Source organism: Lytechinus variegatus, chromosome 3 (assembly GCF_018143015.1).
Source record: "Lytechinus variegatus isolate NC3 chromosome 3, Lvar_3.0, whole genome shotgun sequence".
In the NCBI taxonomy this organism is placed as follows: Eukaryota; Metazoa; Echinodermata; class Echinoidea; order Temnopleuroida; family Toxopneustidae; genus Lytechinus; species Lytechinus variegatus.
Genome location: NC_054742.1, coordinates 10,044,026 through 10,071,441, shown reverse-complemented (window position 1 = coordinate 10,071,441; position 27,416 = coordinate 10,044,026). Strand labels below are relative to the sequence as shown.

General features: G+C 34.4%; 1 protein-coding gene and 1 pseudogene across 1 annotated transcript; both read left to right on the top strand.

Annotated features, from left to right (window-relative positions):
- The first annotated feature begins 990 nt into the window (after positions 1-990).
- LOC121410185 (atrial natriuretic peptide receptor 3-like) lies at positions 991-4,514 on the top strand. Its single transcript, XM_041602095.1, has one exon. It carries the CDS (start codon positions 1,999-2,001, stop codon positions 2,788-2,790), a length of 792 nt encoding a protein of 263 aa, XP_041458029.1. The 5' UTR covers positions 991-1,998; the 3' UTR covers positions 2,791-4,514.
- Positions 4,515-20,800: 16,286 nt separating this feature from the next.
- On the top strand, positions 20,801-25,473 carry LOC121410184 (annotated as a pseudogene).
- Positions 25,474-27,416: the final 1,943 nt, after the last annotated feature.

Sequence of the window (27,416 nt, the reverse complement as noted above, 5' to 3'; positions counted from 1 at the left end):
TTCTACATTGTTTTTTTATCACATATCAATAACGAATTAGCTGGGCTGAAACTAGCGTTACATCAAATACAACAATATCGTTACCAAGGTTTCATACCATCATATCTTATTTCATTAATCATTAATTATGTTTGATCATTGATGTAGTTATGAAGCGTGACCGAGGGAGGGGGGGATGATTTGGAATGAAACTTCAACAATGGTCAATATTTAGGTTAGATCAAGCAATAAAGGGGCATATTTTGAAACACCAACAATACAAAATTTCGCACAGTGTATTACTCTATTTTCTCTCGTATCGTCACTTAAGATGAGGACACGAAAACTAGGCGCCATTCAAAGCACTGACTTTTTGTGCAAATATCAAGAGACCAAACAATGGTCAATTGAGGGTACAAACATTGGTTCAATACACTGGGCATTGTCAACAAATCTTAATTAAAATGCCGATATAAAGTACGAGGAGACAAGTTCTTATCCCAGCTACGATCTATTGAGATATCCAACATGTGATCATGATAGTAAACGGCTTAATTATCTTCCTAAGATCTGAAGTGACGATGTTTACAGACGAGCAATATATAAATTATGAATTTAATCAAATGGCAGTTTGTATACCCACAATTTAGATGGATAAAAGAAAAGTGCGTTTCTGAAGTTTTGTATGATTTAGTTTCGATTCCATGTGTATGCACGTTTATTTCATCCACCTCACTGGCTTTCCCCAAGAGTAAAGTCAACTCAAATAGACATTTCTCTAAAAACTCGAGGACGAATTGATGGCAGACCACTACAAATGAAGACAAATGACTTCAATATTGGAAGCGTGTGTAAAGTGTCCATTTCGTTTCCATAATTATCTCGTTACGAAAAAAATAGCCCTGTTAACATCTCCTGAGCGTTAGTGTCATGGACAAAGTTTTTTTTTCCATAAAGTGAGACACTACGACTCGACCCTTCAATATTAGCCGGCGGAGAAAATGAGAGGGATAATGGGGGAGATTGCAGAGCGTGCGGTCGTATGACTGGTAGAGAACGCTCTTTCTTGCATATCATTATCAACGCATTTCGTTTGTTTCATATCAATGGGGAGAACAAACCTAGGCGATGAAGAAAAGAGTCAATGATGAGGCTAAAGTACACTGGCGACAACATTCCAACAGGGTTTTTATTGCGTGAGGAATATAAGGGTCAAATGTCAAGTTTTCTGCAAATATTGCTCACAGATTCAATATCAGCGAGTCAATAAAAACTAACGGGATCAAATCCTCCCCACAATTATGGCAGTCACATTCAGTCTAGGTCGGCCACTTCATATCACCTTCCAACGGTGGTTTCCATGCTTAATTCTTTGTTTATCTAGAACTATCAGGACAAAGCTAGATCACAGCATATGTCTAAGTTTATTTAATAAATCACATGTTTCCTAACCAAAATAGTCGAATAGTATTCGGGCATAGAAAACAAATCTAGACATCTTATTTTAAACAATGATTTGTTTTCTACTCTGTTCATTGCAACTTTATAATCTGACTAAAGACATTGAAATAAGAATGCGATCATTGTCACCACTTTAAATAGATATGTTTGGACATATCCGCATGCGTGTAATTTCAAAGCCCCCTTTAATGACCATACAAGCTAATGCATTCAGTGAGTGCACGCCTCATTCGGTGAGAGATGTATACTACTTTTAATAAAGCATGAATCAGAGTTTCTACGTAACATGGATTAAATGAGATCTCTCGAACGAAAACCAACTCTTCTGTAATAAACATTTAATTAGGAATTTTTGGAGCAATAGCGCACCCGCATTGTACAATTAGTCCAAGTTTGGCTGCTTGTTATATTGCCTACAATACCACACCGTTGGTTCAATCGACGCTCGCTCAGCTCTCCCGATCATTTGTCATTGAGACTACGATTTGAACGGACGCATTCTCGCTGTCACGCTACCTGTGTCATTTATAACTATGTGGACACAACTCTGGAACTAACATGAGACTCTTACAAGGATTAAACAAGCCTGGATTTAGCATGGCAAATATTCGATGTTTTGTGCACTTTTGTTTCACATTTGTTTCAGTGTTTGATGTTAGCTACTGTACAATACCTGCTGAAAAGACAATGACATGGGGTGTTATGTTACCTAATTATTACTTAGCAACTGAAGCTCATAATGATAAACCATGGTTACCTTCAGGTCGTCACTATCCTTATCACCTGCAAATGGTGATTCCTGCTTTGAGAATAGCACTAGAGAAGATAGAAGCAGCAGATTATCTACATGGCTGGAATGTAACATTGCAAGTAGAAGACAGTCATTGTTTTTCTGGAACTACTCAGTTCTTAGCAGCTGATATGAAGGTAGAATCTAAAGTATATGCTTATATCGGACCAGTTTGCGAGTATGCCCTGCTTCCAGTACATAGGTTTGCTCAACGATGGAATATACCCCTCATTACAGTGGGAGCACAATCAGTCAATTACCAACACTCCAAAATCATAACCAAGTTTATGCCTCCTCATTCACATGTTGGAAGAATAATTCTTGAAGTTTGGAATACATTCGAGTGGCAGAGAGGGATATTTCTCTATCATTTCAATGATAGGGGCATGCAGGACCCCTTGTTCATGGCTGGGGCAAGTTATCAATATCTCAAAAATGCTGGGCTGAATTTTACACACGAGCGTTTTGATGAATTCTCTCAAGTTGACTATGTAGAACTCCTTGAGAGAGCGGTAATACCACAAACATCAGGTAAGTACCACATTCAGGTTAGGGAATAACAACATATATATATTTACATACAGAATTACAACATATTGTGTTTACTACTTGATCATTCGTTTTTATTTTATGAACTTTTGTAGACGTACGATATTTATCTGAGTGATTTCTGGTGGCATCGCCAGTAGGGACATTGTTTACACAAGTTTAATTACCAATTATCACGATTAACGTAAGCTGCCATATAACCTGCGACTAAATTACACTGAGCTGTCAGATAACGGTCGTTTGTTTTTCTCTGTTCTGCATATCTAGCATACTACCGATTAGGTACAGTCATACATTGCCGTGACTTACGACCTTCCATTGGACTCTTATTTGATTAAATAGACTTAAAGTGATCCCCCATTGAATAATGACCGATACTAATAGCTATATCACCATTTTGTTGGAGCATAAGTAATGATTTGAAAGGCCAGTGTCAACTTTCTAAACCGATCGAACCGAACCGCATTGTCATAGAGAGGCAATATTTGGAGTGCGGCTAAAGGAGATCATTAAAATAGTATTATTTTTATTAAAAATCGTTAAAAAAAAATCAAATGCACATTAGTTGCCGGAGAAAAAAAACCATGACTTGACATTGGGAGCAGCATAGTCTGTTATTTTGTCAATATAAACATGCCAAGTTTCCGATTACTTTTCATTTGATATTTCCCATATTCTCTATTGCTGTAAGAAAGAATGAAATGTGATATGGACAAGATACATACGTTGACGCCACCATGAAAGTACGGACATGCACATGCATGGGGATCAATGCCAGGACAATCGAATTCGACTTCTAACTATTAAAGAACATGGAAGAAATATATGCCGAATCATGAATGGCATTTTGTTAAGTGAGACAGAGAAATACTGGGATACTTTGGAAGATTTTGTTGAACCATAATTTTCAGAAATTGGAGTATTCATTACAGAGTGTCCATCCTTTCCTTGACTCTCACGTTACCCTTTTTATGCATAATTCTGAATACGACGCGAAACCTCCATGCGGACGACATGTAAGATAGATGGGTAGTATTGACTTAAAATAAGAAATAATGTGCGTGTGAAGGTTAGAGATAGGAGTATAGTGAAGTAATAATGCTAGGAAGAAAAGAAAATGTTGATGGTAGTAATTGTCAAAGCGGCATGGTACTTCAGCAGTCTAGTCTGAGGATTACAACGAAGGTCATCGTATACCTTTATACTACATAATACCGACTCCACTATTCTACTCACGACAATCAATAATACTACAATAAAATTCAAGATTCACATATTCACCACTGCTTTGAGTAATTGGAAAAGGTGTTAAGAAAACAAAAATCATTAGGGTGTATCCATGGCATGAAGGATAAAGCTTAAGGAACCCTACCACTTTTCCCTAAAGTCATGCTTCGATGCTATTTTACGGTTAGTGCTAAGCTTATTTTTATAGTACATACAATGAATCTGTTTCATTTTTTGACGCTCTGGACTATACAATCATCAGCAATTTAGACAGAAGAATAGAAAAGGTCGTCCTTCGCCGATCATATGAGGCGTAACACGACTGAGAGGGCGACACGACATTTGCTCCTGCGACAATTGCTCCAGGCTTTATTTCGTCTAACATGTATGGTTAGGGTAGGGTTGCAATATGGTTTTATTTTAGGTTAAAGGTTAGGTTTATGATATAGTGTTCTATCCAGGGTTGAAGTTGACATTCACAGCGGAGCAATTGTCGTCGGAGCAAATGTAAGAACGGGGACGATATAGTATCCATGATGCAAAAGTTCTGTATTAAAACATTAAGTTATGTTGTTGAAATATGGATTAAATTCATGGCTGAAAATAACCTTCCTAGGCAGCGCAGTATCTTTGATATGGATCCTGTTTCTTACACGCACAATCTTTATCAGTTTGATTGAATAATTGTTTTCTCTTCACGACTTTGCCTTATTTCAAGTGTTATTCTCATTTGTTGGGTTTGTCCACCGGTATACGAGATAGAGAGAGAATCAGTCGAGTTGAGAAGTCTGTAGGGACATAAACTGAGACACGAAAGCTCAGATCGATGTAACTTGAGCTACATCTATATACCATACTTTGCAATTCAGAAGTGGGTAACAAACAAAAAGAAAAATAATAAAATCATTATTTCAGGTCGGTACGTTTGGATATGGTTTGGGAAAGAGAAAGGAGTAATAGTTTCTTATGCAGTTTGCCATATCATCGGGGAATATTAGTTCATGATTAAGCATCCCAAGTTATCAGACGTTCATTAATTAGGGTAAAGACTGTATTGTCTTTGCAATAAATGCATGCTACATGAGCGATTCAAGATTGAGAATCAAATCCAAATAAAGCTTAAAGTGAATAACATGAATAAGATGAATATGTATGAAACATGTTGCGTGGTTTGTGATGTAAAATTGCTCGTTAACCATTTATCGAGGTACCTCAGTACGATATCCTATTGTGCAATACAGGACATGTGTGTATTTTGTAAAGGAAACATTAAATTGGCTTTGAGGAAAATAAGCAATAAAGATGCGATGACAAATGCGGGTTGTTATTGTTATTGTTACAAGGACAGGTGACCTATATATCTTGTCATCATTTTTGTTTCAAAATTTATAAAATGAAGGTTTAATGAGAGATTGACATACATGCATATAACAATTACTTCTCAAAAGACAGCGATGTCAAAGTATAGGAGTAAATTCATTCCTTGCAACATATGGTCATGATTGCATTTAATATATCGATGATATATATCCCTTCTCCTCTAATCCCATGTCGTTCTCATCATCGTCATGATCATGATATTGGGAGGTTTCGTGTATTTCTTAACAATGAGATACACATATACTTCCTGATGTAAAAGTGCGGACCTGCAAAACTGAAAAAGTAAACAACACTATTGTGATACCAGCGTTGACAGACCAAGACTCTTTGAAAGCTATAAGAGCAGATTCAAATTGATTTTGTTCACAAGAGAGTGGGTATTGGTGCTCTGTACATTGTTTCAAGAACCCTTATGACATTTAGACCCCTTGATTCTTTTTATACATATATATAGGCTACTGACAGCAAAGAGCTATTCAAAAGAAAATACACATGGACAATTTGAGTAAAACCTTCGACAGGAAATTCTGAAACTAAACTTCGACTATGTAGGTCGGGTTTCACGCGCTAGTTGAATTCAATACATTTCATTAATTTGGGAAATAAAACAGATATGAGAGCAAGACACAGGAGATGAAGAGAGAATTGTCGTTACCCAGCATTGCTGGCTAAAATTTCATGGTTTTTAAACGTAATGTAACTCTGATCTCACGTTCAAAGGACAATGAGACAGGAAAGACGAGATGCTCTACATTTCAAATACAAATCAGCTTAGAAATAGTATTGGACGTGAGAAAACGAAGCGGTGGTTGTAAATTGCTCTGACAAATAAAATATGAATTCATAAGTCTACTGTAATATGATTCTTACCGTGTGTTGGAAGAAATGCAAAAGTGAGCGACTATACAATAACGATTATACGTCGTGGCAGTTTGTAAAGGCAAGTATGTGTACAATGAAGGATGGTATTGAAAGAATTACAATTGCAACTTCATGTCAAGGCAATTTGTTAAGGCATGCATGTGTACAATAGGTGGTATAGAAGGATATTGGTGCCCAAGTATTGGTGTATTTGGTGAATATTGGAGAGAGAGAGGTACAGATGAGGAAACGGTCATAGACAAGGGGAAATATGGAGTGATAGCTGTACAGATAGTGGGAGTTAGAAATAAAAGAGTTATAAACATGCATAGGGATATATCAAAGTAAACAAGAGAAGAGAGACAGAGAAAAAGAAAGAAAATGACAGGTGGAAGTGAAAGGCGACTTCAAAGCTCTTTATCGCTGCTTTGTCCGCGTTTTATTAAAAGCAAAGTGCCGATAGCTATGTTTGAATTAGTCATGAAAAATCTGACCCGAATTCTCCGTATGTATCCAATATATAGGCCTACCATGCAAAAACCTGCTGGTACCTTAACATGCTTAATAAGAATGAAGCGAGGTTATTTCTAAAAATGTCTTTAGCACGGATGAGCAACAACTAATAAGGCTTCTTCGGATTAGAATATCATGGTCATTTTATTGACTTAAATTCAGGGAGTATCACTTAATCTTTCATGCTCGACCAGATAGAAATGCAGTGATTGCTCTGCCCTTAGAAAACGTCATTTCTGTCTTCCGAAATCCCACGTACGAATCCGGACTGTACAACCTACCTCTGAGCTATTGCCAGTATTGTCTGATGCTTTTTGCACGGCGTTCAGAATCACTGAACACCATGTTCGTATCCGTGTACTTTTCACATCTCATTTCAAATTACAATTTCGGTAAATGTTGTGCTTCATCTGTATAGACAGTTGATATTCATATAGTGATTCGTTATCATAACATTCTTATTTGGTATTGGGGGATGATTATTGCTGGGATTTTCCTCCATTTTCCATAGTAATATGGAACATTGAACGGAAGATCGGCGGAAGATAAATCCAGAATTTAGCGCTTCACCGATATCGTATGAGCAAGGGCGACAACTTACGGCGGTTTTGGGTAGAGTCCGTTTAGAATATTGATGAGGTTGTAGGGAGGCCTGAGTGTGAAGGAAAAGAAAACAACCGAAAGTGGATATACACCTCGGGATAAAAACATCCGTGGTATACATTTCCTACCTTTACAGCCTATTTGAAATCAACCGTGTCTTTGAATGTCAACATTCCAAATCTGACCCCAAATGATGGTGAATGTAAACTCGGTTTGTAGACTAAGCACCGCCACGGCTTCTCAACATCATTACGTCTTATAGTCACTCCTTTAAGATATTTATTACAAATCTACATAGTTCCTCACTTGATACACTTCATTTTCTTCTTTACTGAATGAAATCATTTCATTATTTGTTAGAAAGACAGTTAATGCACGTCTACTGATACTGAGGAACAAACTACCAAACGACTACGTGTAGGTATTCAGTTATCTCCAGTCATTCTCATAATGAAGCAAACATAATTCACATTTGGAAATACATGAAAATGGACGTTCTCAAAGGTGAATGAAAGAGATATAATAGAGAAATACAGATAACGTGAGAGGAATATAAAATGGATTAACGAACATGAAAGTAGTTCAGTGATTATAATCATATCAACTGTACACAATTCAAATTTTTTACCGAGCTTTTTCGCACTTTACAAAAGATCCAATATTTTTTTTGTCATACAACAATAACTGTGAGCGGAATAGCTTTAGAATGTATTTTTGTGTGACGACCCTGATAGAATCCGTAATGTCCTTCTTTCCATTTATCATATCTTTAATTCCAGCTAATGACGTCTCAAATGACAAAAAGCAGACTCATAAATTAAGTTAGGAGATGGGCTTATACCAGCACTTATCCTTTCAAAGATCTTACATAATTTTTTAAATTAATTTAGCATGTTTTAAGTATCTTATAAAATCGTTGATTATCATTCATCTACTGATTTTGTTTTATCATTTTTTAAATCATTCATTCGGCAGCGACACACAACTTATTATTATTCGATTATGGATATTATCTTCCTCGCAACATTTTAATTTATTATATAAATTTATGTATGATTTATGCATGAAATCAGAATTGTACTCTCATTCAATATACATTGTTCTGTCGTCTTATAAACAATGTCACCTCCTTAGTCTCTCTAAAAAAATACGATATGAAAAATGTTTTTCATGGATAAAATCTATGTTGCATTTTTTCGTCATTTTGTTTACTCATTCCTTTTTTTAAAGAAAATTTTATATAACTATACCTTTACAATCCTTAGGAGCATGCGATTACTTTAATAAATGCAAATCGTAATATCATTTTTAACAATCCAAGTAAACACACATTACATTGAAATTCTAAACAAATTTCACGTTTTAAGCCATTTCAATTGGTCTGACGCATGGTTAACGTGAGGAGGTACGATATTAATCCTTTATGTAAAATGGTTGTCTCTAACAATGGCATCTCGGAATTGAAAAGTAGACTTATGTCATTTTCTAAGGCATTCAATTATTTTTTTGTTAATGTTTAAATACTTTATTATAAAACATAAATTAACCTGAAGGGCTCTACAAAAATCGCAAAAAAATAAAACAACTAATGAGTTTTTTTTTCTTAAATGCAATTCTAAAGAAATCTGATAAGCAATCAGTTTTGTTGTCCTTATAGATTATTATAACAATTACAGATTTATCACCAATTTTTGGTAGTAATGAAAGTTAACAGTATGAGTACTCTAGTATATACACGGACAATACTCAAATAACAAGTAGTATAGTACGATGAATGATTGGTCATTGTTGTAAATGTCAGCAGTCACCTTAATTATTAGTTTCTATTGTTTATGAGTCCAACAATTAACAGTGAAATTTACCGGCGACTCCATGAATGAATGTCAGGTTTGTACTTATGTGATCTCTGCAAACACTACTCTTTATTAAAAATAGTACTAAGCACATGCATGCCTTTGATTTCTTCTTGTTGTTGTGGAAGTATTCTTACGCTCCTGGCATCGTAGCTAACCCTAGCTAGCTAAGGAAAGTTAATTCTTCGACCTCGGTAGAGTATGCCATCAATTTGAAAGTCATTTTGACCTCGGGTATACTGAAATCCACCCCCAAATTCTCGTTCTAATGACATCATTGATCCTTTCCAAAATCTCCTGCGACCCAACCGTCTCCCCCATGGGCCCTGATTCATAAATACATACAATTTTCTTAACTTTGCCATTATAGTAACTACCAGGGCTTAGTGGCCAGTCAGAATGAAGGATGACATTGTAGTAACACTTACCATTATTGTATGTCTTCATCAAAGTGGACCTTGATTATTCTCAACCAATGAAGGCAAAATGAATTCCAAATGTCTTCAGAACAAACTCATTGTAAATTTTCGCCTTGTCATAATAAGTCCTCCCAATACTGTCATCGTAGTTTAAGAAAGACTAATCATATCAGGCCGTAGAACTTTGCACTTCCTCAACCCAGGACAGATATGGCCTCGCAAATACAAGGGATATTTTTGATAAGCTCTTCAATTACATCAGTATCTTATCATGTTTTATTTCATCTCGGAGTAACGCACATTAAACAGAAAGCCCGCCCGAAACTGCTTCGATATCAATTTTCTCTCCATGTGCGCTGATGAGAAAGATGATGGTGATGATGATGATAATAATAATGATAACCCGGGGGGGGGGGCACTTACATTGACGAGTGGATACCATGCGCGACCAAAACCACGTAAAAAGGATGTCTTTTTCACGATAGCACGTTACGTACTTAACGTGATAAGGGTGTCAAAAACACAAAAATAATGAAAAAAGGGTGTCTATTTCGCTACGAAAATTACGTGTTTAGGGTCGAATATGCGGGGATGATAAAACAAAATTAAAATGTTTTATAAATGATGTCCTTTTTGCCCCAACACTTCGTGTTTAGAGTCCGATTTGCGCGAGATGTTGAAGGTGGGGTCGTACTAAACCAAATAAGGTAAAGCTGACGACCGAATGACCTGTAACAAAACATTCCAGTACTTGTTTAGGGGTTCATTTCAGGGAATATTTGCCAAGAGTATCGTTTTGTTTCCAATACTTGTTAAGGGTAGGGTTTCACACGCCAATACTTGTTAAGGGGTGCATTTTAGAATATGGAAATTACGTGTTTAATGTGCTTTTCGAGACCCAATTGTCGCACATAGTATCCACTCGTGAATGGAAGTGGCCCCCGGGAATGATAATAATGAAGATGATGCTGTTGAATAGTAAATGAATAAACATTTATATTTATACTATTGCATAATGATTAAGATGTATGTGGTATTAAAAGGCGGTAAGTGATATAACCATGGAGAAAATTAAAGGTTAGTGATAAAAATGATTAATTTTGTATTTCTAATTAATGTAAAAAGGGAATTTGAATCTAACATTGAGAGCGAGATCTATGAGCATTCAAATTCAATTTAAGTGGCCTTGTGTGAAAATACAATAAGCTCAGAAATGTTGATTCAGAGACAATCATTGTGCGATTTTAAGAAGAACAAAAAATGGTATGATTTAAAGTGAATTCTGCATTATTAGATAGAATTACTCCGACCAGTCGAGGAAAGGTCGGAGTAGTGCCCGTCTGGATAAAATTACTCCGACATTTCCTCCGACTGTGCTTCCTCCGACCCTTCCCCCGACCAAAAACAGCCTACATGTACGTCCGGGTTGTGATAAGATTAATATCGTTGAAATTTTAATTCATGTATAATAAAATTTTACTCCCACTAGGATCCCACTTTTCAGTAAACAAGGCTTATGTGATGAATATAAAATTATGCATTTTCATTTCGAGAGAGACCGAGAAAGAGAATCGACCTAGATTTACGCCTAATCCAATCATAATTTTTTAATAAAACATAAATAGTGAATTGTCTACACCTTTTTAAGATATTACTTTACACAAATTAACTCTTATCCGTTTTATTAATGTGATTTTACTTAACTCTTTGATGTCAGTATATTTTACAATATACATGCTCGAAAACTTATAGCTGTCTTGTTCTCAATTCCGAGTTGGTCTTCAAGTAAGGTAATATCAAAGTGCTCGTTAGTATCCTTTATTGGTTGACATAACATTGCATTTGATGAACATAATGAATGACGCATGATGTTCGCATCAACAAATTCAAGCAACGTAATTATTTGTTTTGTACCCCTAAGTCATTTGAAACAAAAATGTTTCGGATCGACAAAAGTTCAATTGCTTATGTAGTTGTAAGATATGAAGCCCCCTGTATATTTTATTGGAAAACCTGATATCACCCCATTCTATCCCGGTGTTTCTTCATAATATTAAATTCTCAAAAGATGTGTTTTATATTGAAAATTTAAAGTGAACCAGTAAAAGGTAGATTTTCCATATAGATGAAAGGATTGACATACGTGATGTACATAACAGAATGCTAGCAAATGCAGGTGCTCTTTTATTTGAGAAAATTCCATTATCAATCATACATCGGATAACTGAGACGCGACATGGATGATAAAAGAGGGATTGAAGGGTGATCAGGAAGAGTATGACGAGAAAGTTAGAGAAAGAAAGAGACAGGAGGAAGGGAAAGAGTGAGAGAACCTAGGATACTGGGGAAATTTGGAAATAAAATTCATGCATTCATAATCGATACCATTAGATACTTCTTATTCCAATAGTCTTCACCATGCATGACACATCATTTCAATCAAATGATTTAAGAGAGAGAAAAGGCCAATATCATGGTAATGTACAGAGTTAATGCGAGTATAATTGTCAACACGTGATGCAATGAATGGACGCATTACAAAATTATATTTTTTTTATAGAAACGAAGATATACTGATCAGAAATGTATCCCTAAAAAGCGAATTAATATTCTTGCGAGAGAGTGATACCGTGTACATTGACAATAATAACCATTACACTTTTCTTAAAATGCTGCTTCAGATTGTTTCTCTACACGCTATATTTGTGATCCCTCATTGGACAATATTTTGGCGTTAGTAAAAGTGGAGACTATAGATCCAAACAGATTACTCATGGCATTTGTCACCTCAGCCATGGAGCGATTCATGCCTCAGCTAATGGAAGCAAACTGATCAACCTTAAAGATGTTCTAATCAAGTATATTGCTGATCACACGCTTAAAGGCAGTGTCGTCAACTAAGATTACTAGGAGAAGATGGAGATTCAAAGAAAAAAAAATCTTGAGTAGGAAACATGTATTTCTAATAAAAACACTCGAAACAGAAAGTACTTTAATATACACCCAAGACGAATCCCCTATATTAGTATCAGTAAGAAGCAAGAAGCATTCGTGTTCATAATGTAATGAACGGAAAGAGAATAACAACGCCAAACTGTAATCAATTAAAACGAGGCTACCTAAAGTTGGACAAATCGTTGCTTTCGCTATTAGTTAGAGCTATTTACTTGTTATTTCTTTCAACGCTCAACATTAAAATTGCTTTTCCTTTTGAAAGACATATACATGTAATCATAATTTATATTTGAGACTGGATCCACTCCAACAATACATTGATTTGAATAAATTGAAAAATCAAACAAGCTTATCACTGAAAATTCATCAAAACTGGATGCTATATCATAAAGTTTTGACAATTAAAGGTTTGCTAAAAAAATACGAAAATGTTAAATGCAAATCATATTTTGTATGTATATAACGTCGGAAATGATCACGTCTTCTACTCGCTATTTCTTTTGATTTCAGTTATATAAAATATGAAGTATTTAAAAGTTCCCTCATTACGTTAAGGTTGAACTGGGATCAATTCCTAGTTTAACCTATTTTGATTCAATGAAGAGCTTGTTAAATTGGAAAAAATAGGTATTCTTCAATTCATATAATAAAATACAAAATAAATAGTGTGTAACATCATCGCCTCCACCAAAGCGACGCGTATAACTGTTAAGTGTAAATAAACGAAACATTTAAATGTCGTGTTGTATAAATTAGTAATTTTGCTGGTATTTCCAGTGTCATGCTTGTCTAGTTTTATCTATTTAGTGATGTCAACTTTTTGTTTATGGTAGATTTGTCATTTAAACAATCTTTTAGATATCAAGTTATTGTTTAAATGTGGTATACTCCACCTGGCATCTAAAATAAATAATACTTGATAATGTTAAAATTAGATAGGATATTTAACTATAATGGTTGGTTTGTCTTTTCATAATTCCTGTAGTTATCTCATCATGTACAATCAGATATATGTACGATTTGAGTGTTATAATTATTTTGTATTACCCAGTAGAAATCAGTTTTGTAAACTTTTGGGCTCTTACATCGTGTCTATAAAACAAAATCAATCGTATCTTATCAATTTGTGATGTCATATCGCCGTTCAACTTTCCCATAACTTTGGTACATATTTCACTTAAATTTTATATTCTATCTAATCTTTCAGATCTTTAGTGTTTTTCTTTATGACAGGACATGTAATGATGATCCGAAACATTAAATCGTGGATAAATTGTTTGTTATCATTAAAAAAAAAACAAAAAAAATAGATGTTTCGGGGGTAAATTTTCAGTTTCCAAACATGGTCCTGGGAAGCATTTGTGCTGGCGATGCTGCGTGTATTATTTTCCATAGGCATCATCCCCTGGAATCTGGTAGGTTTGATAAATGACAGAAATGTTATAAAATGAAACACGTTTTGTAGGATTACCCCCCCCCCCTACTTCAGAATTTTTCTACACAGTGCTTGAAATAGTGCTTAAATTTACTCGTTTTCAGATCGGAATATCAAATATTTCAGGTGCTTCGATCGCGCTCGCATTATCGATTTTCATGATAAGAAAGGTATTTAGAATGCTCAGATTATGATTATACATCTTAATTCGCGAACGCATGTTTATTCAGATACGCAGCTAGTTTTTATTAAAAACGTGCTTAAATGATAAAGTTTCAGATCAGAATATAAAAAAATTCTGCATGCGCTTCGTGCTCACATTATTAATGTAGAAAGATACCCAATTACCCATCCTTTTCCTGATTTACAAAACATGAATAGAGTGTCCAGTTTTCCCCAAAAAAATTAGCTTGCGCTGCGCGCTCGCACTATTTAATTATATAACTATGTTATAAAGCTAAGAAGTAACTATCGTATATATTTATATATATTGTTGAGGCCAAAAGTTTACATACACCAGTGTAATCCAGTGGAATTTGTTCGCTTGCCAAACATCGTGAAATATACTGTATCTTGAAATATGGATACCACCATGAGAATTTTTTGACTCCGCGAGTCTCGGTGTGCCACCATTTGAGAATCCCTGGTTTAGCATTAACTGTATATGTGTGTGTGTTGTGTGTGTAGGTTATATTGACATGTGTGCGTGTGTATAAAAGAACAATGTAAAACTCAATTGTGCCCCCCCCCCACCTTTGAGGAAAGATTTCAGCCCATGTCCATGATGTTAGCACCCCTATGAAAAATTATTCCCATTACCCTGTGTCCAAATGGGAGAGATGAGCAAGTGTGACCTCACGTATCTTGTTTGCATTATTGCCAATTGGAGGATCTCTGACATCACTTGCTAGTCATTTTTTCTCAAACATCCATTATTTTGTCTTTGATTTTCTGCCTTTACATAATGTAATTTGCTCCAATGGTTTCATTCTCCTTTAAAAAGCCATGTCCACCCCAACAAAACATTGATTTGAATAAAAAAATAAAGAATCCAACAAGCTTAAAGGTATCATTTAACTTTGTGAGCAGCCGATTTAAAAAAAAAATTAAACCAAGATGAAACATGTGTACAAGTGCATGTATTAGAACGAATAAACCCTGAAAACAACAATTATTGAGAATGAACAGCTAAAACTACAAGGCAGACCCCGATTTTGTAAATAGGCGTCTTATAGACACCTAAATAATACACATAAGTGTATGGGATGAAATTAAGATGGTGTTTCCGGTCACTTTATATTTCATTTTTTGAAGCACTAAATAATCATTTTCGAACACATTTTTTCTGGGCTTCATTTTTGTAACACATCACAGACACGGGTGACAAGTGTGACCTTCTAGCTCAGATTTTTAAAAAGTCAAACCAATGTTAACTAGTCACTTTAACCCTGATATCTAGATAATAATAATAACAATTTCATATACCGCAAATTTGCAAATTGCCTCTAAGCGGTTGCACAACAAAATGTATCAAAACTAATATTACAATTTACAACTTCTTCTCACCAGATCATGAATGAAGAAATACCATCAAATGGGCCAATAAACATTATGATATGATCAAGTTAAGATTTAAAAAGATGAGTTTTAAGTATAACTTTAAGTGTATTAACACAGTTAACATTGCGAATTTGTAGGGGAAGATTGTAACTCGGATGTAAAATAAGAAAGTTACAACATTTTAAAGTTTTGCTTAATTTCACAAAGTAGTTGTATGCACATCCAGGTCTGTATGCGAATGAGGGGACTAATGACGTCACTCACTAACTATTTTGTTTTTTATTATGAATTAGGAAATATTATATTTTCCCCATTGTCCTTTGAAACAACGTTTATTTTCTCCTTGAACATGTGGAATTACCATTGTTTTTTTAAGGGTTCATTCACGTTGGTTCTTATCGTCAAATCTGTAAAATTGAAATATTGAACGATTCAAACAATAAAAAAACACAATAAAATTAGGGAGGGGGTCATCGGTTCTTTCGTTTGAATGCCACTAAGAAATGCATTTTCTAAAAATATTTTTAAGCGAAACTCTGTAATGTCATAACTTTCTTATTTTACATCCGATTTTGATAAAGTTTTCAGCGCTATGCTTGTTTGAGTTTTCTTCATTAGTTCAAATCAACATTCCCTTTTTCTGTGGTGAGTTTGACCTTTAGATATTTACCCGAGTAACTGGCATTGTTCGCTGTTTTGCATGCATGACTTCACATTTGACTAATAAGATGCTAGGATTATTTGACGTTATTCAAGATTCCATGATGATGATTGTACCCGTGCAAAAGTTCTTGTCTTCTTTAGAATAATATTGTCAGCAATAATACTGATTCCTGCTATATCTTCACGAAGCATATCCATGATCATTCGAAAGTCAATACATTTTTATATTGAAAGGGAAAAGGAAAGTGCGCGAATGCTATTATGATATTATGATCAAATTATGATGATATTATGTTCAAACACATTAATCAAAATTTCAAAGAGGTCACGAACCATTACCACAATCCAAATAACTTACATATTTACAAATTGAAATATCATGAATCAGTACCTAACGTAACCGTTTATAGGAAAATATAGTTTAAGAGACTGTCACGGTCACGATGGTGAGGAGGGATGATTGTCTACTACTGAAGGCTTCATCAAAATCATAAGAATGCTTGCTGTGCCCTGCCAGTTCCCTTGTCATATATCACTCCCTTAAAATTAGATGGTCCTAATAAAGTTGTTATGCTGTGAAATGATAGTTTGACGACAAAGAGTAAGTTGGTTCTGATTGGGACAAAACTATTTTTAGAGATCACATTATAATGCATACTCGATAAACAATATAGTCTCAGAACTAACGGGTTCTCGTTTATTGTTCTCGCTGTTGCCATTACTATTATTATCATTATCAAATGATTTAGCCTTTGTATTTAAGGCAGATAAAGACGTTGGTACATAAAAACAAAAACTAAACCAAGAATTCACCCATGGGAGGGGGGGGGGGGGCCGAGAAAAACAGAACTAATAACAACTGAAGTGTGAAATCAACCCTGTTGAAGCCTCGATTCTACACACCTTGGATGTTCAATCATAAGTGTATCTCTCCCGGTTGGGGTTAAACGAAATTTTGGTGACCGCAGGAACTTAAGAGGTGTGAATTTAGTGAAAAATCAAGTTGCGATCATATTTAAGAATAGTTGAAAAGGTCTCTGAACTAGACAGGTTATCAAGAAGGAGAAATATTGTTGCTGAAATGAAAATAACTTGTCATATCATCGATCTTGGTATAAGATTCTAGTTGACTTGTTTGTTTTTCAGTTGTTGCGTGACTCCCTGAAAGAACACTGCGGAGCTCTTGTAATGGAAACTTGAGCAGAATACCGTAAAAACACGGAGATTGCACGCGATTACATATTAAATACTGCCATCTGTGGCCTATTTTCTTTGCTTATAGATGTAAACTACAGGCAGGTGATGAAGATTGTCTTTATATCGCTCTCTGTCACATAAATACCTTGCTCTCTCCAGTTTTATTTCCTCTTTCTTTTTGTATGATGCGAAATACCCTGGAATGAGACAAATGAAAGACTATTTCTTTTTTTTTTTGGGGGGGGGGTTCAGACACAAAATAGTTTAGAAGAGATTCTCCTGAAAATATTTCTTATATCAACGCGAATGTAGCTATGGTAGAATCCTCATTACTCAAAGAGCTGTGATATTTTTGTCTTTGAATATTGTGCGCTATATCTTATCAAGCAGTCGTCATTGCAATACCCTTCCTTTAAATATACAAACTTGTGGATCATTTGTTATTGTTAAGAAGCATTTTAAACAACTAAGTTTAGAATTTTAGTTCATTTTAGTCCAGTCTATTAAAAAATACACTATTGTAATGTACCTTAATTTATTTAAATTTTCAATTTACAGAATAACAAATCCTCTTTATGTATTCTACATATTTTTTCAATATCATTGCGATAGCTTGTTAGCTTTATTATGATTATATAATTTTTTTTTTATTGATTGAATTCATTTATTTCATTTCGATAAAAGACATTTACAAAGTATAACATACACGATTATCACATAATATGCCAATATACAAATACATGAAAATATGAAATGAAATAAGAGAACTTAAAGAAAGGCCTTTAAGGCTTTGTGTGTAAAAGTTCCCTCAAATAGCTGTACTACATTTTACATTGCGTTACAGGCATATAAGAATCTTCAATTTGTTATACCCCCACCCCCCTTTAACAAACATCAGAATAGTCTTACAATGGTATTATGAACATCCACACGCACACCATAACACACAAAACACACTCACCCCACACGACACATCCATCAGCTATCAGAGGAATTAGATGCCAAGGTAAAGTTAAGTATATATTAATGCAAATTGATAAATGGTATATACTCAAATGTGAAGAGATAAAAGATGTTTTTTAGTACCCTCTTAAACTGTAATAACGTTTGACAATCAATAACATAAAATATAAAATATGATAGGACATTATTTAATTTTATTCAAATTATTCTATTAAAATATAAATCTATTTTGCAGTGGTAAGCTATCAAACATTACCATGAACTGTTAATTCAATTTCATCTCTAAGAATAACAATGGACCTACAGTCATCCCACAACCATTCATTCAGTGTTAATAACCGATTTCATCTGTGTAAGAAGACTATGATTTTTTTTGTAAAGAAAAGTGCATTTGTGTGGGTCCACGTCCGCTACCGTGGAAAAATGCTCGTATACTGATTTTTGCTTTATTTTAAAGAAATTATTCATTTTAATGTTTACCTTTCAGACTGCCACTGCATGAAATAGAATAATTTTTTGAACATTTCAAAACACACCTAATCAACCATTTTCAGTACTTTTCCTGTCTGTGCTTATATATGAATAAGAAATGGTGAGTGCGTGCAACCGAACTGGTAGTCAGTCGTGTAGACATAATTGGACACTCTTTATTAGCTTTATCGCCTTATAAACCTGCGGTTTAAAATATTTGTAAGAAACATATTAACATTATTGAAATGAAAAGTGTTTCAAGTAGGAACACGTTATTCTACTGTCACATCATCGAATCCAACTCGATACCGATCAAATCTTTTACGTTATTTCGAATAGCAATCTTTTGACTTGGAGTCAGTATCGTGTGACTGTATAGCGTGTTTGAAGGGTGATTCACGGTAGATGGTGTATGTGATAACAATATAAATAAATCTGTGTAAAGCCACCTTCAAATACTGACAGAATACGGGAATAATCAGGATGTAATCAAATTCCTTTCCGATTCGCAGAAGATATATAGAGTTATGAATTTTAATGCAAAATTACAAAATCACATTTATGCAGCGTGTTTTTTTTTTAATTACAAACACGGGGCCCGCGCGCAGTCATGACAGTGATTAAATTGAGTATATAGAAATATGATTGCAATCGAGAAAGCGATAAGTTGTCGATTTACAAATTATTCAGGATAAACATTTGATTCATGAATAATTTATATATATCATTATTAGTAAATTGTTGATATAGACCACTTTCAATCTTTCAGTATGAAAAGTATGAAAATTATGATGGCGTTATGTTTGTTATGAACAAATTACTAAAATGAATATTTGAAAAACATGTAGATATGGCTTTATGAGATCCATCTTCATTTGTACTTACTGGCTGTAAGGAGTATTTTTGTTGCAAAGCATCAATCTAACTCAACAAATAAAATTAAGATTGAGTAAGATATAAATGGAGCCAGTAGAATCCTCTGCAACATGCAGCTGCATAAAATTTGATTAGGGTTTCTTACATTTTTCTGAATTAACGTCATTCCCTCTTCTGTCTTATTTGCCAGCCTGCATGTATTGTATATATTACTCATTTCAATGTTTACACTGTTTGTAATAATCTTAGAAATAATATGTTGGACATAATTCATGCTAACAGACATAACATAACGTAACATAGCAAATGATAGTGAGAAAATTAATGATATTTGTTAGATGAAACATGGCAATAATTCAAGAACCAAAAAGACAATTTAGGTATAGCCACCAAACGTGTTTGGCTAAAGGCATTATTGTTTATGTTGTATTTCTACAATATTTCCTTAGTTCTATGTCTATGATATAATATTTATCGTAGCTATTCAGTTTGTATGTTTTATGTATATTTCTTTATTTTATTATTTGGTTTAATATAAAATACAAAATGAACGCTTAAAACCATGCACTCTTACTCCTTCAAATTTTACATATCTATAATAATGTATCGTAACAACGATAGGCCTATCATATCAACCAACCATTTATTATTCAAATGTTACAACGTGAAATCTAGAGTTATTTTTTCTTCATTTTGCTTCATTGATTTCAATGGATTCTTTACGGGAAATGAGATGAATTAACAGAATAAATATGTAATCCGTTAATAGTTCCACGTTAATATATACGTAAACAAAATTATATATAGAGTGATGCAAGTTTTTGACTGTGTTCACCATGAATGATGCGGCCTGTTGCTATCATACTATGGGGAGATGTTTTCTGTAATATTTAATTGATGCTTAATTCTGTTCCATATATGTTATTCGTTAAACACTGATTTTAAAATGTTTACTTCGTCAATTGTAATGTTCAACACGGCCCCAATGGAAATGGTCTGTGAACTGTTTGGGCTTTTTAACCGTGTATAAATAAAATAAATCTTATCTTATCTTATCAACATCTTAAAACATGCAAACAATTAGGACTGAAACTTCTAACACGTACGGGGAAAGGGAAGGAGGGGAGGGGAGAAAGAGAGTGTTGGGATGGAGGGGGGGGGGAGAGAAAGCGCAATAACTAGGGTGAGGTAAGCAGATGGTGCTAAATCAAATGCTGTTTGTGCTCCTTTCAGCATAAAATGACAATTTAAATGCAAATCGAAGATAGCCTTAAAAGGATATGCATGCGAAAATACTTGGCTTGTTATCTTCGGGCAGGTACTAGAAAAGAGCGTGATACCATTTGGGGTTTAATGCGATCACTTTATTGCCTCACTCGAATACAAAACAGCCATTATGTTGATTATATCGACATAGCTCTTTGATACTAGACAAATGCATTTTTTCCAAGAATCATTAGGATCTAATTTGATCAAGGAAGAATTACAAAAAAGGGAAAAACATAGGGCGAAAATATAATATAAACAACATAATCACTCATTGTTCAAGGGTGTTGAAAGGAATGGTGAACTATCCGTCATCTGACTGTTGATTGCTCTCTGCATCAGACAAGGCTTATAACTTCAATTAAAACATGTATAATTTCAAAATCCGTATACGAAGTGACAATCGCCATCTTTACTGTAGTACCGGTCTAACCTAAGGGTTGAAAGTTTGTAGTTAAAGGTCAACTTTAATCCAAGAAAAGGTTGAGTTGAAGAAAAAAGTGGAATCAAACAAGCATAAGTTTATCAAATATCGTATGCAAAAGAAGGGTGTTTTCGCTTATTCAAAAGCAAGATAGTGATGTGAAGTTGAATGACAGTATATGAGGGAATCGATGATTCAACACATCATATTAAATATTTCTATTTTCTCCCAATAATGTATAGCTTGGATGCATTCTCGTTTAATGTCTAAATCACCATTATTCAGTTTAGTGTGAATGAGTGGAGAGCATCAATATGAATATTTGTTATTAGTAGAAAATAAATAGTAAGTTCGTTTCATATTAAGTACAAATATCTATATTTATGAAATATGCGAAAAATGTTTTTATTCAAAATCAACTACTCGACCTTTAAGTACATGGCGGGTGGGGGGGGGGTTTGAATAAATTCTTTGAAACTCCAAACCTTTTTTTTTAAATTCAGCCTCGTTCCTTTGCGTATATCCGGATGTTTTTACTCTTGGGATGCACTATATTTTTCTTTAATCTATTTAGTTACGCCATGCTGATACATAATATATGTTCTCACAACTGTATCAATAGCCTTGTTCATTGAGACTTGCATGGGCACAGAAAATTTTCATGATCGAACAGTCGGCACATTCAAGCCTGAATAACTCGACTCGAAAAAAAAACACAAACAAATAGAAAAATCATGAGTAGTTAGGCAAGTATTTTATAGTAATTTTATTTTACTTATCAACTTATGTCATTTCGTATATATCCATTTCCAAAACATATACATGTAATCGTGATACTTAATATAGAATAATAACAAAGAATGATTTCGCAAAGTAACTAAAAATCGGAATAATACATGTATAGTGAACAACAAGCATTAATGGAAGTTGGATATGATACTATATTTTTTGAAGAACCTCCTTTGAAAGAATGATAAAACACATGATAGTATTTATACATGAAAAATAGTTATGAGAGATAAACTGTGATGGCGATTATGATTGTGATGATAGAAGTTAAAGAATAAAATATGTAGCCTATAGCAATGAATCACTGATAACTTGGAGCAAAATTAGACATTACATATGATTGTGCCATATCCTTAATTTCTATGAATATGATAAGATAGATCAATATTTAATGAGTTTTTGGAGAGAATCCTATCCAAGTGATTGATGTTGACCCAGTTTGTGCACAATCAAAATAAAATTGGAAATAAATGCAATATCTGATATAACGATGAGTCTTAACATTTTATAAAACAAAGATCCTCAGACAGTGAGCTAATATAAGTGTATGACAGAGAGAGAGGGGGAGGGGTAGGGGGCTGCGTTTGATTGACGATGTGAATTAATAAAAAAGATATGGATTATACCTGTAAAGAAGAAATATTCTTGTCTACAATTTCAATGAATATTAAGTGCATACTATACCATCTAACCAAAAGCTAATAAAAACGTACATAGCAAGGTTTTTTTATTATCAATATTACAATTATGTCTTCTAATTTCTTTTTTGGGGGTAGACTTCTATAAGAATTTTTAATGCATTTTTTAGCTGTATTTGGTAGAATGTTGTATCATAATTGTCTTCTTTGATTAAGTTAATATAGAAATAGTTATTAAACAAATATTTCTCAGGAAATTGAAGTTGGATTGTGTTTTTTCGTCTATATGGATGTCCTTTGCCTATCTAACTTTATATCTTACCTTTGACTTTATCAGAGACGCGAATTTGTACAGGGCTAAAACATTTCATCCGTTAATTCCAATATCTATTAATAATACATCCATTACCTAAGGAAAATAGGCGGTTTCAAAAAGAAGCGCAGTTTGCCCCGAAGATAAGAACTTAAATCTAGTCCCAAAATGAAATGCATTGCAAGAAATAAGGTGAATGCGCAAACGCTATACGAGGAAATCCACCCAAGAAAAACAACGGAAATAAAGTAAAAACGTCCTATAAAAAAATCGACGTATTTCATCACGGGATTAACTTAGACGTTTTGTGAAAAAATGAATTACTGGAAATCATGTGCAAAACCACCCCCCCCAAAAAAAAAAAGAGAGAAGAAATCAGTAAAGTAAATTTAAAGGAAATAATCCGGAATTAGTTTACAGATAAGACAGATTCAACAGTAAAGCACAAAATAATTAATCAAATTGTTATGCGTCCAATTACATTTTATTAGACTATTCTACTGTTTATTACAAATTGATCTTTGTCATAATTACAATAATAATTATCTTTATTTTTCCAGGGTAGCCACATCAGCTGTTATTTATGCGGGCCCTGCATAATTATCTAATTAAGTAAAGCACAAAAAATAATTAATCAAATGGTTATACGTTTATTACATATTCTGCTCTTTATTACAAATTGATCTTTGTCATAATTACAATAATAATTATCTTTATTTTTCCAGGGTAACCACTTCAGCTGTTATCCCGACGGGCCTTGCATAACATGAAATATGTTACTATTATACCCTTCTCTATTCTTAAACGTCAAACGTCTGATAAGGAGGCAGATGGTCCCATTTTTTCAAGTAGTTGGTATGATTCGACCGGATCGAACCCACGACCTTCCATTCACGATGCGGACGTTTTACCACTGAGCCACCATGTCCGGTTTTAACCGCTCTTGTAGTATTAAACATTACGTTAAACATGACCAGAGTCACGCCATTTTTTCTCTCTGATCATTCTCTCATCTTTTGTCTTTATATCATTTTGATGAATTCTGACATTTCTTTTTGTATCTTCCCCGTTTTCTATCCAGGAACATTTTTTATTTTCCTCCATATCGATCAGTGTCAAGTGTAGCCGATGCAATATAGTTTTGTGATCATCGGTGGGTTGTGCTAAAACGGAGTTTAGTAGTAATACGCCCTCATTCGCCTAACTTGATACAATCTCTTCTTCTTTCCACCGTTAAACCTCTCTGTGAATAGGAAAGATAATTTATTTGAATATCATTCGAGATACTATTGTGCAATACTGCGTCGTAATATTTTGATACAATCCACATTGTCTCTTTTCGGCCAGACAAGTGAAGTCATGACAATGGAGTCGAAGTCTTTTTTATTTCATTTGTCCCTTGATAACATCAATCTTTGTGTTATTTTCGTCGTTCTAATAGGCCTGAATCTTTCAATCTGTAAACCTCTACCACCAGATGAGCCGATTAACATTGCCATTATGTTGCCGCGGTATCCTTTACCATCAACCAGAGGTTCAAAACCTTGGTTGGTTGCTGGAAGACATTACCCTTATCACCTTCAGATGGTGGTACCAGCCATGCGTATCGCTCTTGAAAAGGTTAAGAAGACAACACTCATTGTTCCTAACAACATAAGCTTGATTGTCGATGATACTGAATGCTGGTTGAATACGGCCACATTTGTAGCCATTGATATGATGTATGTCCACAAAGTTATGGCCTTCTTTGGACCGGTTTGTGAGTACGCATTGGCCCCAGTTGGTAGATTCTCAACTAGATGGAATGTTCCCCTTATCACAGCAGGAGGGCAAGCATCAGGTTATGATGACTTTGACCAATACAAACTAATAACCAACCTACGACCACCACATCGTAAGCTTGCCCACTTTGTGGCGGCCCTCTGGAAAATCTACAAGTGGAAGAGAGGGGTAATACTCTTTCATGATGGTGATGCCCACATCAAAGATGAAGTCTTTATGGCGGGTGGTGTGTATGACAAGTTGGAGAAAGATAATGGGGGAGGTTACGGGATGAACTTGACGTTTCATTCGTTTAATGAATTTGACTATACCAATGAGAGATACATTGAATTGTTAAAGAGAGATGTAACGCCTTATACCCGGGGTGAGTATATAGTAATCGATATGTTCTGTCTGAGCACTTACAAAGACAGTGAAATGTCGCCATCGACCAGAATTTATCCATCACGTATTCATTTGAACACTGATACGTTGATGCACAAATTACGAAATGTTACAAAATGCACTCTGGTTGTTTACTTTTCCATGTCTCGTGTTTCAATCAGTTGTTTTCTATGCAATGACATCCGATATACTAGGCGTCATAGCTAATATGATATGGGTTCTATGACGATTCTACGGAAAATAAACAGCTCGAGAATATTGCTATACGCTCTCAATATTAAAAAAAAATATGTTGTATACGGGTTTCAATATTTCCTTATTCCTCGTAATGTTCTGTCTTTGATGGAGCCTTGAGGGGGTAGAACTATATCATGAAAAAATTTGGAGATAATCCTAAACGCGGCAACAAGAGAAGCCAGTATTTTCGTTATCATCCATTCAAAGGAACATTCTTTAGAAAAAGATAATGTATATTTTGTATCATTATCAAGACAGTGTTTCGTACAGTGATCACGTTAGATGATATTTCTATATGTTTGCATAATCTAAAAACAAATTTAGTTGATTTTTGTTTGCTTCTTTGAAAGGGTAGCCCTAATAGTCACTTCTAAATCAACAATTATACTAATCTCATAAGCCTTATATAAAAAGTGCGAGCGCGAAGCGCGAGCTTTTTTCATATATTTTGTCCTAAAATTGAAATATTCTGGGAAATGTTTGTGATCTTAAACGAGTTCTATATCCAACTAAATAATGATTGCAAGCGCAAAGCGCGAGCAGAAATTTTTATATATGTTTTGATCTGATAAAAAAAGGATCTGTTAACGGCTGTTTGCAGTTAGCCATGAAGACTTTACATATTTCAACAATCGATAATGTAAGCGCAAAGCGCGAGCTGAAAATGTTGACATTTCCATCTGAAGAATGGAGATTCTAAGCTTATTTGTAATCGAGAAAAGGATAAATATATAACTAAACAATTTATGCGAGCGCGAAGCGCGAGCGGGAAAATTTGAGATTTACGCATACAAAAAAATGGGACACTCTATTTATGTTTTTTAAATCAGAAAAAGGGTGAGTAATTGGAAATCTTCAAAGTGAGAGTGTGAATTCTGTTGATATTATGGCCTGAAAAGTAGACATTTAAAGCGCTTCTGTAATTGTGAATTAAATGAATTAGTTAATATATTTTCAACAATCATTGCGGCGCAAATCGCGAGCCAAAATGTTTGATAAACTGTTGTGTAAGTAGTTTGTTACAGAATTAATATTGAGATATACATAACTCACCAATCAAAATGCGAGCGTGCAGCGCTAGCTGATACGTTTTGAAAATGCATAGGAATATTTTGAGAACTTTATGGAATACACGAAAATAATAGGTACCTGAAAAATCAAATTTTGCGAGCAGAAAAAGGTTCATATTTAGACCATAAACGTAAATTTTTTACAGAGCACTTTTTAAAAATCAGTTTGTAAATCAAACAAAATAATGAAATTTCGATTCCGAACTGAAATATGTTTTGTATATTGACTTCAAACTTTGATACTTTAAGCTCCATATTGAGCAAGATATGAAAATCACCTAAAAGGCAATGCGAGCGCGAAGCGCGAGCGAAAATTTTATAAAGTGATTTTTTTCAAATTATTTTATTTAAGTCTTCCCCTCATCCTATTTTATTCACTCGTCATCCTCCCCTTCTTTTTTCCCCTCTCTTTTCCCTTCTTTTTCTTTATTTTTTGCTCCGCCAATGGGGGGCGGGCCCCTCGGCCCCCTGGATCCGCCTCTGGGGATCATGACACTTTGTTCGTGACCGAATCTGCATTATATTTCATATTTACAAAGTACCAATCACGCCAATTTATCATTTAATAGTCCTTTATTTTTAAGTAATTAACAACCAAAATAAAAAAAAGGAACTCGTCCAACAGTCACCTCGGACTCCCACTATACCACTACCCTGGTCTTCACATTGTTTGACTTTTTTTTATGTTTAATTTCGCTCCCTAGTCTCTATATTGGTTATCAGACTGAATTCCGTCAAGATCGTTAGCATCACTTACT